General features: G+C 43.5%; 2 protein-coding genes across 4 annotated transcripts in view; one reads left to right on the top strand and one right to left on the bottom strand.

Annotated features, from left to right (window-relative positions):
- The window catches only part of Rbbp4 (RB binding protein 4, chromatin remodeling factor), a 27,841-nt gene extending 14,032 nt beyond the window's left edge, over positions 1 to 13,809 (bottom strand). Inside the window, exons 1-3 of the mRNA XM_023701040.1 lie at positions 13,697 to 13,809; positions 13,046 to 13,193; positions 4,608 to 4,753 (exon numbers count right to left, since the gene is read on the bottom strand). Of these exons, the coding sequence (XP_023556808.1) occupies positions 4,608 to 4,753; positions 13,046 to 13,193; positions 13,697 to 13,712 (310 nt within the window). The 5' untranslated portion in view covers positions 13,713 to 13,809. The remainder of the gene's footprint in view (positions 1 to 4,607; positions 4,754 to 13,045; positions 13,194 to 13,696) is intronic.
- Positions 13,810 to 13,931: 122 nt separating this feature from the next.
- Positions 13,932 to 16,673, top strand: part of Zbtb8os (zinc finger and BTB domain containing 8 opposite strand) — a 14,276-nt gene continuing 11,534 nt past the window's right edge. Inside the window, exon 1 of one of the 3 annotated variants that reach the window (XM_004640975.3) lies at positions 13,932 to 14,578. In XM_004640975.3, the coding sequence (XP_004641032.1) occupies positions 14,485 to 14,578 (94 nt within the window). In that variant the 5' untranslated portion in view covers positions 13,932 to 14,484. The remainder of the gene's footprint in view (positions 14,579 to 16,673) is intronic. The other 2 variants (XM_023701083.1, XM_023701084.1) reach the window with 2 other exon arrangements.

Below are 16,673 nucleotides of genomic sequence, written 5' to 3'. Positions count from 1 at the left end.
TTGAAGGAAAATTAATCTAAACTTATAGATTTTAATAAAAAAATATACATATATGAATGACATCATCATATTCCTCTTCAGTTTGTGGCGCTTCTTCAAGCACAGTCTCCCAAATGCTGGCATTATAGGAAAGGGAGGGCCAGGGATCTAGCTCAGCGGCATAAGCGCCTGCTTGGCAAGCAGAAGGTCCTGAGTTCAGTCCCTGGTACCGCAAAAGCAAACAAACAAAAAAACACAAAAAACCAACATTACCCCCCCAATTATAGGAAAGGACCTCACTTAGTTTTTCTAAGACAGTTTTACTATGTACTTCACACTAGCCTCCAACTCACAATGAGTTTATAATTTTTTTTTTTTTAATTTCAGGAAAGGGTCTACAGGGTGTTCAGGGTTTCATTACTAGATCAGACTCCTCAGGGTTTCTTTTTTGTTTTCTTTTTTAAATTTTATTTATTTATTTATGTGTGTGTGGCCAGCTCAGCCAACCAGGGGGTGGGGCTGGCTGGCATGTGGTGCTGGGGGATTGAACCGCGGTCCCTGTGCTTTGCTAAGCTTGATTCTAAGTAGGTGCCTTAGACCACCGAGCCATCTCACCAGCCCTCCTCAGGGTTTCATTACCAGATTGGACTCCACAGTGATCTGCCTGTTTACAGCCTCTCAAAAGCTGGGATTACAGGCACATGCCACTACACCCAGTCTCAACTGCCACTTTAATCCACTGAGGTATCTGGCCGGCCTTAACGAGTTTATAAATTTAAAAAGAAAACAATTTCAATACGAGAAACAGAATAACAACAGTTAATATATTGTGTATTGTTATCTTTAGTTTCTCAGAGCACCAGTTATAGGCATTTAACTGTCCAAACAATATTAGCACAAACCTTTTTTTAATGAATTAAGAGAAATTAGTTAAACTATCATAACTAACTATGTGTGCTGTTTGATGCAATGTTAAGCCTACCCGCAATTTCAGGGTGTGGGAGGCTAAGGACGGAGGATCTTGAGTACAAGGCCAGCCAGTACTCTGAGAATCTCAAAATAAAAACAAAAAACTCTTAACAACAAGGAATTGGGGCCGGGAGATGCCTCAGTAGAATAAGTGCTTCCTGGCCAAATGCAAGGGCCTGAGTTTAATCCCCAGTTCCGTCAAAGAGAACACACACACACACACACACACACACACACGAACACAAACCCACACACACACACACACACACACACACACACACACACACGAACACAAACCCACACCCACCCACACCAAGGAATCCACAAAACAAACCCTGCCATGATGGCAGGATTTGGGAGGACAAAGCAGGATCACAGTGAGTTTGAGGCCAGCCTGAAGTATACAGTAAAACTGCTTTAGAAAACTATAATCCCATTCCTATAAAACCAGCATTTGAGAGGCTGTGCTTCTTGAAGGACTGCCACAAACTATAATGGTGTCACAAATAGAAACAAAAAACAAAACTACCCTCAAAACACAATTACGGGAAAAAAACCCAAAAACACCACACACAATTATGATAAATAAACTCAGTGTTTGCTAGGATGCGGAGAAGTGTGACTGTGAATCATTTTTGAAGGGCAATTTAGTGTATCAACATTATTTTTTTGTGTGTGAGGCTGGCTCAGCCCGCCCTGGGCTATGTGGCTGGCACAACATGTGGTGCCAGGGATTGAATCACAGTTGCTGTACTTGCCTATGTGGGCACTTTAGACTGCTAAGCTATCTCGCCAGCTTCTCAACTTTATTTTAAAATGTCTTGGATAGGGGCCGGGGAAATGGCTCAGTGGAATAAGCGCTTCCCTGGCAAGCGCAAGGGCCTGAGCTCAATCCCCGGTTCCGAAGGAAAAAAAAATGGCCTTGGAGAGGTTGGGGAGATAGCTGAGCAGACCAAGTGCCTGCTTAGGCAAGCACAGAGACTAAGGTTCAATCCCTGGCACCACATGCTGCACTAAACCATCCACCAAAACTGGGTGCAGTGGTGCACACTTGTAATCCCAGCGCTGGGGAGACTGAGACAGGAGAATCACTATGAGTCCAAGCTATACAGTGATACCCTGTACCAAATAAATAAAAATAATAAACAAAATTGGGGCTGGGGAGATGGTTCAGTGGAATAAGCGCTTGCCTGGCAAGCGCAAGGGCCTGAGTTCAATCCCCGGTTCCACCAAAAAAAACAGAAAAACAAAATGGTCCTGGCTGGGTACTACTCACTTAGCTGTGTGTCCAAGAGACAGTAGGTCAGAAAAAGTAAATTATGAACACATTTGCATATTTTGTGTACTAAGAAAAAAATGCTCATATACAGTAAGTACTCAACACAACACACCTGTTGAGTGATCCCATTCACAGGGTGAACCTTTTATAGAAAAATGTGTCCACTTCACAGTGATCCATATGGTATAGTTTTATAGAGGGAAGGGTCTTTGGCACTGATATATAAAATTTATTACATTACTACCAGAATATATTTACACACACACACACACACACACACACACACACACACACACACCCTACTTAAAAATTTTCACCTAACAACAGAAATGGTTTAGTCTGAATGAACTACCCAAAACCATAGCTAGTCTCTAGGGCCAATTTTCTGACTCTGTTCTTTCTTCCCATCACAGAGGACTACTTAAAGGAATGAATTTCCAAAACTCCTACACAGATGGGGAATTGAACCGTGTTTGCTGATCTGTATCCTAAGAACTTATATTGCATCCAGTATCACACTAGATTAAGTATGGAAAGATCAACTGAAACCAAATAATGATTTTTCTACCTTTTAACAATTTGAGGGGCTGGTGAGATGGCTCAGTGGTCTAAAGCACCTATTTAGAACAAGCTTAGCAAAGCACAGGGACCGCGGTTCAAATCCCCAGCACCACATGCCAGCCAGCCCCGCCCCCTGGTGGGCTGAGCTGGCCACACAGTCACACACAAATAAATAAATAAAAAAATTTAAAAAAAAAATAAAAAAAAAAAAACAATTTGAATTGGAGGGCAATAATAAAGGATTTAAGGTATCTTCTAAAAGTACAGTGTAATGGCTCAATGAAATTTAATTTTTATATACACAGTAAGTGCCATGATCAAGTTGTTTCCACCTCTCTTAAGTCTGGAAAGGGTAATTTAAGCCAGTATCTCTCTCGTTCTCTCTCTTTTTCCCTGTGGTACCGGTGATTGAACTTAGGACCCTGTGCTTGCCAGGTAAGCATTTATTCTACTGAGTAGTATCTCCCTGGCCCTAAGCCAGTATTTCTTTTGGTTTTTTTTTTGGTGGAACTGGGAATTGAACTCAGGCTCTTGCGCTTGCCAGGGAAGTGCTTATTCCACTGAGCCATCTCCCTGGTCCCCCTAAGCCAGTACTTCTGAACTCTTAAAAACTGTTGCTCCTTGGGCTGGGAAGACATCTCAGTGGCATAAGTGCCTGTTTGGCAAGCACAAGGTCCCGAGTTTGATCCCTAGTATATCCCCACCCCCCAAATGTTACCCCTCTAGCCAGGCATGGTGGCACATTCCTGTAATCCTAGCATGCAGGAGGTACAGGAGGCTGAGACAGGAGGATTACAGTGGTTTTGGGTCTAGCCAGAGCTACATACTAAGACCCTCACTCAAAAAGAAAAAAAGGGGCCAGGGATATACCTCAGCAGCATAAGCGCCATCCTGGCAAGCACAAGGTACTGAATTTGATCTTCAGTTCACACACACAACAAGGTTACCCCCTAAAACATTCAAAGCCTTTTCCTCTATCCCCCTTCCAAACAAACTATAATATCATAAATGTCTTATGAACCCTGTATATAGTAAAGTTTATATCCATGTCCAATTTCATCTTTCTTAGAGGCACTAACTCTTGACGAGAACACATAGCAATAATGTATGAGAGATTTTTGCTTCAGTTGTAGAAATCTCTTTATTATCAGCTTAGCAGTATATATAGCAAATGTACAGAACCAAGTACATGTTAATTATTTCTCCTATAGTACGAACTCAAGCTTTCCCAAGTGTTTTATCTATTTTTTTTTAATTTTCCATTTATTTATTGGATAAAGGGTCTTATTACACAGTGCAGACTTGTAGTGATCCTCCTGTTTCAGCCTACCCAGCGCTGCGATTACAGGTGTGCACCACCCCACCCAGTTGTGGGAGCTTGCAAGACATACGGTATAGGGGACTGAACTCAGGTCCCTGCACTTGCCAGGCAGGCGCTTAGACTGCCGAGTTATCTCCCCAGCCCCCAAGCCCTAAGACTTGCCTTATCAAACTGGTTTCCTTTTACAATAACTCAAGATATGGAAGATATCACTCTACATCAAAAATTCTTTCACCTGGGCCAGGGAGATCGCTCAGCAGACTAAGTGCTTGCTTAGGAAAGCACAAAGACCAGGGTTTGATCCTTGGCACCAAACGCTACCTTGGTTCCTGGGTGGGAGTGGGATTAGGGGGGTACTGCTACCCAGAATAGGCATGGTGGTGCATCCCTGTAATCACAGAACTGGGGCAGCTAAAACTAGGAGGATCACTGAGTCTGAGCTGCATCATGATATATATGTATCATATATATAAAATCTTTCATCTTTAAAATGCCTACCTCCTTTCTCACTGTCGTAGTGTGACGCATCAAACTGGGCATCATCATTAGGGAGCTGTACGCTGGCTATCACGAGGTGGTTTTGTTCATCTGATGTATGCGTCCCCAGGACAAGTCGATGAATGCTGAAATCCTTCCCTTCTGGTCTGCAATAGCAACAAATGGTCACTATTCAAATTAGTAAAACCAAGAGACCACATTAGCACCATAATAATCAGACTTTGAGAAAACAAAGTTATTAAGAGACCTATTTTCTACTACTATTTTTTTTTTTTGCAGAACCGGGGCCCTTGCGCTTGCCAGATAGGCGCTTATTCTACTGAGCCATCTTCCTGGCCCTCTATTTTCTACTTCTAAGGGACAACTACTATACAGAAAAAAACACAGAGTACCTATTTTTAAACTTGATCAAGAACGTAGACTTCTAAGTCCAGTGTGGTGGCACATGCCTGTCATCTCAGCTACATGGGAGGTCAAGGCAGAAGAATCACAATTATGAGGCAAGTCTGGCCAACTCAGCAAGACCTTACCTCAAAAAATAAAAAGCTGGGATTCATGGCACACACTTATAAACTTAGCACTCTGGGAGGCTGAGACAGGAGGAATGTTTTGTTGAATCGCTACCTGGGTAACTTAAGAGACTGTCTCAAAGTAAAAGGCTGAGACGTAGCACAGGATGAAGGCCTTGGGTTTAATCCCAGTACAGGAAGGTAGAAGTAGCGGAGTTCGATTGGGTGGTAGCATAGTGGTAGAGTGCTTGCCTGGCACAAATGACCTTCTGAGTACAATCTCTAATATCACTACCATAAAAACAAAACAACTTTGAAGAATATGTTTAATGGAATAAAAGGTAGATTAGCTGTACACTCTTTACAAAGGGTTAAAAGGAAGACAACTGGGGCCGGAGAGATGGCTCAGTAGAATAAGCACTTCCCTGTCAAGTGCAAGGGCCTGAGTTCAATCCCTGGTTCCGCAAAATAAACAAACAAATAAATGTAACCATTATCCTTTTTTTTTTTTTTTAAAGACAACTGCTAGATATAGTAATATTTTTGTCTATTAGAACCTTTGTTAAGAGTCGGGGTGGGAGGGGCTGTAGGTAGGTGTAGTTCAGTGGTAGAGCATATGCCAGGCCCTGGGTTTAATCCCTAATACCTAGCTCTGTCAAGGGAAAGAACATCAGGTATGCTAAATGTTCAGTCATATGTGTCACTAATCAACAGACAACTGCTCCAAGTGCTGTCAAAGCACAAAGATGATTAAAACATGATTCCTGACCTTACAGTCATGAGTCATTAGTCACATTCAAAAATGTTAGGGGGGGAAAAAAAGATTACTTCTGACATTCAGAAAATAATGAAGGGGTGAGACCTAAGCAAGTCTCAAAAGTGGTAAGACACCTGTTAAAACACTAATAACTATGGGTGTGGTGCGACACACCTGTGGTCTCAGGACTCCAGAGGCTGAAACATGACACTCACCACGAGTTTAAGGGCAGTCTGGGTTACACGATGAAAAAAAAATTTAATAAATAAAAATAAAAACAAATCAAAAAGAACCCCATGAAACCCAATTATGGGCATGGTGGTATACACATGCAATCCCAGAACTTTGGCAGGTCAAGGCATGAGGATCACAAATTTGAACCCACTTGGGCAACTTGGCAAGACCCTATCTCACCCCCCCCAAAAAAAAACCCCACAAAAATACCTTAAAGGCAATACCACCACAACGCTATGGTCAGGCATGGTGACACACTTCAGTAATCACAGCACTACAGAAGCTGAGGCAGTAGGAGCCAGCCTGGGCTATAAAACATGACCCTGTCTCAAAAAATAAACAACCCCCCCTCCCCCCGCCACCAGTATGAAGCATCCAAATTGAAAATGAAAATACTTAAAGTTTAAGGAAAACAAGAAAGCTCTCTAAGACCCTATAACTACTAAATATCAGAATTGGACTTAAAGTCCTAAAATGACTGAATATAGGAAAGCACAGTGGGAAAAAAGCATAGAAAACACATTGAAATCTGACTCTTTAAGTATTTTTTTCTTTTTCTTCCGAGACAGGGCCTGGCTATATAGTTCAGGCTGGCCTTGAACTCACTAGTAGTTCAGGTTGGTCTCAAATTCACTGTGATCCTCCTGCATCACAGGTGTGAGCCACCACATTCGGTGAATATTAATTTGAAAGCCTGGAACTAGATGGGAAAGCAGCATCACAAATAGGGTTCTTTAGGGCTTATAAACTAACCACTCACAGAAGAAAACCTAGGAAATGTCAAAAAGTCGTATCGTAAAAACAAATAGGGATAATGGGACAGTTGGGGCTGGACCTTGAGGTAAGGAACGTGAAGTTAGAGAAGCCAGTGCAATACTCCACAGAAGATACAATTAGGAGCCAAAACTGCAGGAAGATCTCAGCAACTGGGTCTATAGATACCACTACTGATTCCTCTGTACTAGTATAATACAGAAAGATGTGAGAATGTTGCGGATAGAGCTCAGTGGCACAAATGCCTTCCTGGCAAGTACAAGGTCCTGAATTTGATTCCTGGTACCAAAATGAAAAAGAAAAGACATGAAAGCATCTAGGCTGCATAGAGAAAGGGCAGAAAAGAATAGAGGACTACGATGAGCAAACAATTGGAAATACTGGTATTCAGGTTAGAGAAGAACCATTGAAAAGAGAGTAGTTACAGAACTAGTTATGTTTATAAAAAGGTGGTGGTGTGGAATAAATGAGCACCAGAAAATGACACAAAAGACTACATATTTTCCCTTATGGCTGCTTGCTTTTAAGCATATAATTTTCATCTTAAAACAAACAAGAGGGGCTGGTGAGATGGCGCAGTGGTCTAAAGCACCTACTTAGAACAAGCTTAGCAAAGCACAGGGACAGCGGTTCAATCCCCCAGCACCACATGCCAGCCAGCCCCGCCCGCTGGTGGGCTGAGCTGGCCACACACACACACACACACACACACACAAATAAATAAATATTTAAAAAAAAAAAAACAAGAACAGAAAAACTACATTTACCTTTATTTGCTAAACAGACAGCCAAAGGCATGTTTCGGCTGTGAGGAATTTAGTGTAACATGTTATTTTCCAAACCTAGTAAACCATTACATTTTCTGAGAAGTCTTAAAAAGCTATTTTTCTCAGCAAATACTAACAAACTCTTCAGTGGTTTGAATTGAGATAAGGACAAATGAGCAGAGCGTGGTCCTGCACACTTGTGACTTCATTACCCTGAGAAGCTGGACCTGGGGGATTACAGGTTCCAGCTCAGTCTGGGCAATTTAGAAATATCCTGTCTCAAAATAAAAACAAAATTTAAAAAATGAGATACAGGGAAAACAAATAGGTAAAGAAGAAAAAAAAACCCGTAATTAAAAAAAAAATGAAAGCTGCAGGTTTAGTACACAAGTCCAGATTAAAACAACTTTTTCCCTTTCTTTTCCTCCAGAACACAATAAGCCTGGGCAATACCTTTCACTTATAAAATTTGCTTGCTCACTCTCATGCTCGCTCGCTCTCTCTCTCTCTCTCTCTCTCTCTCTCTCTCTGAACAGAATTTACAAGGTCTCACTACATAGATCAAACTTGTAGTGATCCTTCCTATTTTTTCAACCTGGCTCTGAGATTACAGGCATGTGGCACCACACTCCATCACCCAGTCTCATTCTGTATCTGCCTAAACAGGCACTTTAACCTGATGAGCTATCTGGCCGGCCCTTCTTTCTTCTTTTTTTTATTTGTATTTTAGAGAATGGGCTACAGGGTGTTTAGGGTCTCACTACTAGATCAGAATCATAGTGATCCACCTGTTTACAGCCTCCCAAGAGCTGGGATTACAGGCGTGTAGCACCATGCCCAGTCTCAACTGTGGTCTCAGCACACCCTGGGGACAGGGCCCATAAGGCAGGCCTAGAGACAGAACCACCGGCTCTTGCTTGCAGGTGCTTTTTCTGCTGAGCTACTTGGCTGCCCGTCCCCTTTTGAGACAGAGCCCTGCTATGTAGCTCAGGCTGACCTTGAACTCACAGCAATTCTCCTACCTCAGCCTTTGAGTGTTGGGATTACAGGTGCTACCCTGCCCAGCAAAATGGTTTTTTTTCCTATGAAGACCATTATCTTTCTATGGGTGGGACATTTCCTCCTATTCCCCAAACCAAGACCATGACTATAGATTGCCAAAATTCAGATTCCAATCACCAAAAACACAAAGCTCCAAACCACTGCACACCTCCCCCTTGGACCTGTATTCTATTACTTTCAGTGTGGACTTCTTACATGTCTGCCTAATAAACCCTTCCTGTGCCTCTTAAAAATAAAGAGTGGGCAGGTTGAGGAGGTAGTGCAGTAGCATAGGCAAGGTCCTGAGTTTGATCCCTGGTACCAAAAAAAGGTAGGCAATTAGTTATGTAGCTCAGCCCAAAGGCCCTGGGTTCAATCTCAATATGCAAGAGTGGGTGGATGACTCCTTTTATCTTTTAACTCCCTAATTTCAGATTGATCCCTATTTCAGATTGGTGATCAGCTGAATGTGAAAATTAGGTCATGATTTAGAAACTTCCAACCTAAACTTCTAGGTGTTTGCTACAGTTTTGTATAACATTTAAGTTAGACCCATTTGAAAAATTCAGGTCATCTTATTACTTCTTGAACTGAACCACAATAATATCTTAACTTTGGGTTTTGAAAGTATTTAGCTATTCAGTATACAAAAAGACTTTGGTTTTTCTTTAAATGTTACAACATAATTTTTTTTTTTGGGGGGAGGGACCTAGCTCAGGCTGCCTCAACAGAGGGTCTGGTAAGTCATGTGGAGCTGGGGATTGAGCTAGGGTCCCCTGTGCCTGACTGAGTTTGCCCCAGCAGGAACTTAAACAACTGAGCTAACCAGTAAGACACCTCCCCCACCCCCCGCCCCCGGCTTTTTTTTTTTTTTTTTTTTTGTAGAACTGAGGATTGAACTCAGGCCCTTGTACTTGCCAGGAAAGCACATATTCTATTGAGTTATCTCCCCCTCCAGGCTGCCTTCTGAGATAGGATCTTGCTGTGCTGTTCAGGCTAGCCTTGAGCTCACTTTGTAGCCCAGGCTTATCTTAAACAATCCTCCTGGGGGCTTTGCTGGATAGCTCAGTTGTTTAAAGCACTGCTTGAGTAAATGCAGGCAGGCGCATTAGACCGTGGTTCAATTTCCAGCTCCAGAAGCTGTACCAGAACTGCCCATAAGGGGCCAGGGAGATAGCTCAGTAGAATAAGCACTTGCCTGGCAAGCACAAGGTCCTGAGTTCAATCCCTGGTACTACAAAAACAACAACAAAAAACCAGGCCTGGCAAGCACAAGGTCCTGAGTTCAATCCCTGGTACTACAAAAACAACAACAAAAAACCAGAACTGCCCTTAAGGCAGCCTGAAGTAGCAAAAACAAAACAAAAAACAAAACAAAAAAAAAAAACAAACCCAAAAAAGCCCCCAACAACAACCCAACAAAACCTCCTTCTTAAAAAACAGTCCTCCCGGCACCAGCCACGCTAGAGTGCTAGGATTACAGGTATGAGCCACTACACCCAGCTTATAGTTTTTGAATGTTATTCTGATTTTATTTTTTGAGACAAGGTCTCACTATGTAGCCCAGGGTGTCCTGGAACTTAGTGATGATCCTCAGCCTTCGAGATAACCGGGATGCAGCACCACAACCAGTTTGTATGTCAGTCTGAATGTGAAACAATTCATCCAACAGGCACGGTGATTTCTGCTAAAACCCTGTATTAGTATCTATCCTCTAACCAGATATGGTGATGTACACCAACACTATGTTGGACTGAGGCAGGAGACTACAAATAAAAGCAGAAACAGAAAACTCTTAACTAAAAACTACACTTTTAAGAAGACGGGGACAACCTGCTCCAGCCCTCCTTCTGTCCCTCTCTCAGACAAAAGCTCCCCCCTCCAAATATATTCTGCTCTTAGAAAAAAAAAAAAAAAAAAGACTGCAACTTTCAGATGCAAAAGTCATCTATATCAGCATTCCCAGTCACTAAATTTACACACTTTTCCTTCCAGACCATTTATACCCAAAATTTCTTAGCAGTACCCCAAGTTCATAAATTGGCTTAACTGAGAAAGTAAATAGAAATCAATCCTAAAATAAAAGAATAGGTTCACAGTTTGGGAGAATCCAAAGAATGTTTAAATTGCCTATCCAGTGCCAGTCATGGTGGCACATATCTGTAATCTGAGCACTCGGAATGCTGAGGCAGGAGGATCCTTGCATAATTAGAGGCCAACCTGGGATACAAAGTGAGGTCAAGGCCAGCCTGAATTGCACTGTGAGACCCTGTCTCAAACAAGAAAGAAAAAATTTGTCTATCTAAAATAAAAACTAGGTCTGGGGCTGGTGAGATGGCTCAGTGGTCTAAAGCACCTACTTAGAACAAACTAAAAGCACAGGGACCCCGGTTCAATCCCCCAGCACCACATGCCAGCCAGCCCCGCCCCCTGGTGGGCTGAGCTGCCCCCCCCACCACACACACACACACACACACACAAATAAATAAAATTTAAAAAAATAAAATAAAAACTAGGTCTAAACTTATAGAATGAGCTAGTACCCTTCTAGGGGGCAAGCCACCTTTCTTCTGGCTTCTAGCTTCTAAATAGAAGCATCAATGTTCCCTGTTCCAAAAAATATATTTTTCTCTTCAGGTCCTGCCCATACTCTATTCTTAAGAGAGCCTGATAGGATTAGGCAAAGTAGGAGAGGTAGGATTCAGGAATTCAGTTTTATTTATTTGTGGAGCCAGGGAATGAACTCAGGCCCTTGAGCTTGCCAGGCAAGCACTTGTTCTACTGAGCTAACTCCCTGGCCCCCCACACTCTATTCCTTTGAGTGGTTTTTTTTTTTTTTTTTTTTTTGCGGAACTGGGGATTGAACTCAGATCCTTGCGTTTGCCAGTCAAGCGCTTATCCTACTGAGCCATCTCCCTGGCCCCATTCCTTTGAGTTTATACCTTGCCATGTTTCTTACTGACTAGTCTTAAAAACTCTTTTTCTTTTATTTTTTTCTTCATTTAAATAAGAAAAAAAAAAGATAAAATAGCGATGAAACAGTTTTAAAGCAAGTTAGGACAGACACAATAATCAATACATTGCATATTGTTGTCTTCATAGTCGTTATTCAAAGGACTGAAAATTGTTTTTCTGTGATGGTAGCCAGCAAATCTATTCTCTGGGTATGGTGAATCTGCTTCCTTATTTCAGCTTTAGGAACCTCCTATAGAAAGACAGGAAGATCACCAAGTTTGAGCCTAGCCTAGCAACTCAACAAGACCACATCTCAGGGGTCAGGGAGATAGCTCAGTAGCATAAGCACTTGCCTGGCAAGCACAAGGTTCTGAGTTCAATCCCTGGTACTGCCAAAAAACAACAACAACACAAAACAAAACCTCAACCACAACCATCATCATCACAACAAAACAGAAAGTGTCTACATTCACTTTTATCCTTCCATTGTCACTTCTGGAAGTTAATTCTGACATCCCACATGAAGGAACACCTTTCTTGCTTTATTTTTTGTGTCTGCTAGAGCAATTATAATTAATTTGTACATACTAATATATGGAACCTAATAGTGCCTCAATTAAAGCTCAATAAGATGATATGCTGCCTCCTCAGGGGTAAGCTATCTACAAGGAGTATGTGTGCTCATATCCACCTTCCTTACATGAGAACTATGTAATGACACCTTCAGGTTTTTCCCCCAATCTCTATTGGGGACAGAACCTAGGGGTTTGCTAGACAAGCACTCTACCACTGAGCCACATTCTCCATCCTTTTAATCTTGAACCAGTGTTTAAGTTGTCCACCTTGGAACCTTTTGCCTTAGCCTCCATATGCAAGGTGCTCAGGTGTCTCTTTGTTTGGTACCACGGATGGTACCCAGGACTGTATCTCTAGGACCTTTGTGGTGCTTTCTAAGTATCCCAATTACCTGTAAAATTACGCTCATCACACATAATTATAATTACTAGTTGCTATCTGCCTCTTCAACTGGACAATGTGCTCCTTGAAAGCAGGTCCCATATTTATCTTTGTATTAACCAGCTACTGCAACGGACTGTGAGAATTCAAATGTGTTTTGTTGAATGAAAGGGATTCCAAATATTTTTTTGAAGGCTGACATTCTTCATATTATTCGGTTAACTATAGTTAAAATGTGGCTATTCAACTCAGTTATCAGAGAAAAAACAAAACATCAACACTAACTCTTGCCAGGAAAACCGCAAAAATTTTACATTCTGAGTTTCTTTTTTGGTCTAGAGAAAAAAAAAAAGTCACTAAAAGGCTTTGATCCGTGCCATCTCCGACGACTGAGAAATGTACACCAAAGAGATAGCAAAGTAACATTCAAGAGATTCGTGTCACCTGGTTACATCTGGAAGCCACTGTGCTGTTAGGCTGGGCCACTCCAGAGCATGGGTCATCACCAAGTCATAAAGAAACGGTGTATTCTTTTTCCATATCTTGTACTCCTCGTTGATCACACGTTCTTCCACTGCATCGTCAAAGGCTGCTAAAATGTGTTTAAACAAATCAAGTTAGCGAACAGAAAAGGAGCCGAGTACATCTCTCTAAAGCCATTCGCGTGGCGCCTTCGCTCTAATTCTGAGAGGAGAAATTTTATCTCATCCCCTGCCCCCCAGGCCCAGCACTAACACTGCTGTCCACCTTCGCGGGCCACAAGTCCGTTAACTATTGGGACGACGGGACGGGCCTTCGACGCGCGCTCCCGTACGCAAAGTCCACAGCACCGGCGAGGAGCCGCGCTCCGGGCCTGAGGAGAGGGCTGCGCGGGCCGACCAGGGGGAGACAAGGGAATGCATGCCCGTCGGGACCCCGCCGCCGACTTCGCTCAGAGGCAACGCGCATCCGTTGGCCCGCCTCGCCGGGAGCTCCCTCCTCACGCCTGCCGAGTTAGGGCTGCGCCGGGCCTGCCTCCCTCTACTAGGCCGTGTACAGGCCGCGACGCAGTACCAGCACCTCCTGCCCTCCTGGGACGCCCTCCGGCACACTCACCTTCCTTGTCAGCCATGGTGGCAGGAAAGCCTGAGGACCCTACGGCCGAACGATGCGGGAGGGGCCGAGAGGCAGCGGGCGCTCGCTCAGCGCGCGCGGCCTCTATTGTTTCCTGCGGCCCCTGCGTGAGGGCGGGCTAGCGCGCCTTCGCGCCAACATCGACCAACCAGAGCTCACCAAACGGCGGAATGGGCGGGGAAACTACATTCTCGGCCAATCCTGGTACGTAGAGTTGCTTCCCGCGGGGCCTAGACGCGCGCTCCGCTACCCCTCCTGTAGCTGATTTCCAGTTTGCGCGCGCGCCCGGGCGGATGGGACTGTGCCCAAACCGATCACGTGAGTGGTTTAGGCCGCACACTCCCGGGGGCAGCCATTTTCTTAAGGGCTGTTACTTTACGCTAACGGCTTTCTCCGAGCACAGTACTGAGATGAAAAAATCTACAGTGTTTCTGAGTCTAGTATTAACTCTGGGGACTAGACGAAAAGAAAAAGCCTTGCCACTTAGACCCAGAAGTATGTTAACCAACGTGTCCTTCAATTTTTCTGTCCTTTGAAAAACACTACTTATAAACAAGCACGGAAGATGAGATCTTAACCTTCAAATATACGATCCAAGCAACACAATGCAGATGGAATTGTTAGGGGCTGACAAGCTCTAGTGAGCGCCAAGAATCCAGTCCTAGCCCTTTAAGAACGCGCGGAAGGGGCGGGGTCCATACCGGAAGTTGTAACGCTAGACCGAAGTCCGGTAGGTAAAGGGCGGAAATAGCGCGTACGGTTCAACAATTATGGCGCAGGAAGAAGATGTTAGAGATTACAATTTAACTGAGGAGCAAAAAGCAATCAAGGCCAAGTATCCTCCAGTTATTCGGAAGTACGAATGTAAGTAGATAGCTCAGTTCTTTCTTCAGATATGGGCGTGCCTGGCTCCTTACCCGCTGCTTCCAACTTTGCCCCACAGGTGTTTCAGGCGTCATCCATGTGTGCCCTGTGTGTGCCCTACATTAGATTGCTTTGTATTTCTCCCAGGACATGATGAAGGACAAAGCTATCTGGCTTAAGAGTCCAGAGATGTGGGCTTCTAACATTTGCAGTCTCTTTAACTTTTTCCACATGTGCCTAATCACATTTTTTTCTTTGTGAATTTAATTAGCGCACTAATTGTAAAGATCACTGTATTTGCGCTTGCCTGGCAAGCACAAGGGCCTGAGTTCAATCCCCGGTTCTGCAAAAAAAAAAAAAAAAAAAAAAAAATCACTGTATTTGATTGTGTGTGTGGGGGGGGTGGCCGGCTCAGCCCACGTTGGGGGCGTGGCTGGTGTGGGGAATCGAACTGTGCTCCCTCAGCTTGCCTAAGTTTGCCTAAGCAGGTGCTTTAAACCGCTGAGCTATCTCAGTGGTCCTGTATTTTTCTTTTTACCCAGTACTAAGGATACAACCCAGAGCCTTCACACTGAACTACCCCCCACGCCCGCCACTGTTTCAATTTTTATTTCAAGATGTTTCACAAAGGCCCTAAATAAGCCAGGCTGGGTGATCTTTGTTTCCTCAGTTTTCCGCAGGATCACAGATATGTGTCAGCACCACTGGCTGAGAGGTGTATTTTTTTTTGTGTGTGTGTGTGTGTGGCTAGCTCAGCCCACCCCAGGGGCGGGGCTGGCTGGCATGTGGTGCTGGGAGATTGAACCGCGGTCCCTGTGCTTTGCTAAGCTTGTTCTAAGTAGGTGCTTTAGACCACTGAGCCATCTCACCAGCGCGAGAGTTGTATTTAAAGAATTCTCGAGGATGTCTCTTGTGTCTCTCAACAGTGGGATAGTTCATTTGTGACCAAATTAGGGGCGCGGGAAAACTAAGAAGGGAATTTTGTCGCTCATTTTTCCATCTTTCCCTCCTGCCCCACTTTCCTTCCTTTTTCAGTACTAGCGATTTAAGGATTGCCAAAGAAAAAAAAGGAGATAGCTCAGTAGAATAAGTGCTTCCCTGGCAAGCGCAAGGGCCTGAGTTCAATCCCTAGTTCTGCCAAAAAACAAAAACAAAAAAAAACCAAAAAACCTCCATCTTTAGTTATTAAAAAAAATAAAAGCTGGTTTTGCCTTTTTTTTTTTTTTAGCGCAATGATTAGACACGCTACATTCGTTATCTATCCTTATGTCTCAGTTCTGTTGTCAGAGGATAAGAGTAGGGGCAGGGGAGATGGTTCAGTAGAATGAGCGATTCCCTGGCAATTGCTAGGGCCTGAGTTCAATCCCGGGTTCCGCAAAAAAAAAAAAAAAAAAAAAGAATAATGAATGTTGACTGGAAGTGTAGCTCAGTGGTTAGACAGTTATCTTTTACGAAGCTAGGTTCAGTCCTTGGTACTGAAGAGTTAAAGACAAGAAAAGATCTACTGCAGTATTTTCTTTTGGATATGATACAGAAGATTGAAACCAGGGCAAATGCCCTGAGCTGCATTAGCAGCTCTTTGGGGCAATATAGGTATTTTTTCATAGAATATAATTTATGTTAGCTAGGGCTGGAGACACACACCTGTAACTCTTGAGATGCTGAGGCATTAGGTTTGCAGGTTCAAGCCCAGCCCGGGTAATTTAACAACACCCTGTCTCAAAATTTAATAAAGAGAACTGGGTTTGGTGGCGCATGCCTGTAATCCTAGCACTCCAGAGTTTGAGGCAGAAGGATTTCCAGGAGTTGAAGGCCACCCTGTACTACAAGGTGAGTGTAAGGCCAGCCTGAACTTCATAGTGAGACCCTGTCTCAAAAAGACCAGAAAAAAAGAGTATCAAAATAAAAGAGAAAAATTAAAAATTGAAAACAAAACAAACCTGTAGCCTGAGCAAGGTGGCTGTAATCCCAGCACTCCAGAGGCTGAGGCAAGAGGATTACCATGAGTTCTAGGCCAGCCTGGGCTACATAACCAAGTTCAAGGCCAGTCTGAACTACATAGTGGGACCCTATCTCAAAAAAAAAGAAAAAAAAA

Source organism: Octodon degus, unplaced genomic scaffold (genome assembly GCF_000260255.1).
Source record: "Octodon degus isolate 3935 unplaced genomic scaffold, OctDeg1.0 scaffold00130, whole genome shotgun sequence".
NCBI lineage: Eukaryota > Metazoa > Chordata > Mammalia > Rodentia > Octodontidae > Octodon > Octodon degus.
The sequence above is the reverse complement of the archived record's forward strand: the minus strand, read 5'-3'. Positions and strand labels throughout refer to the sequence as shown.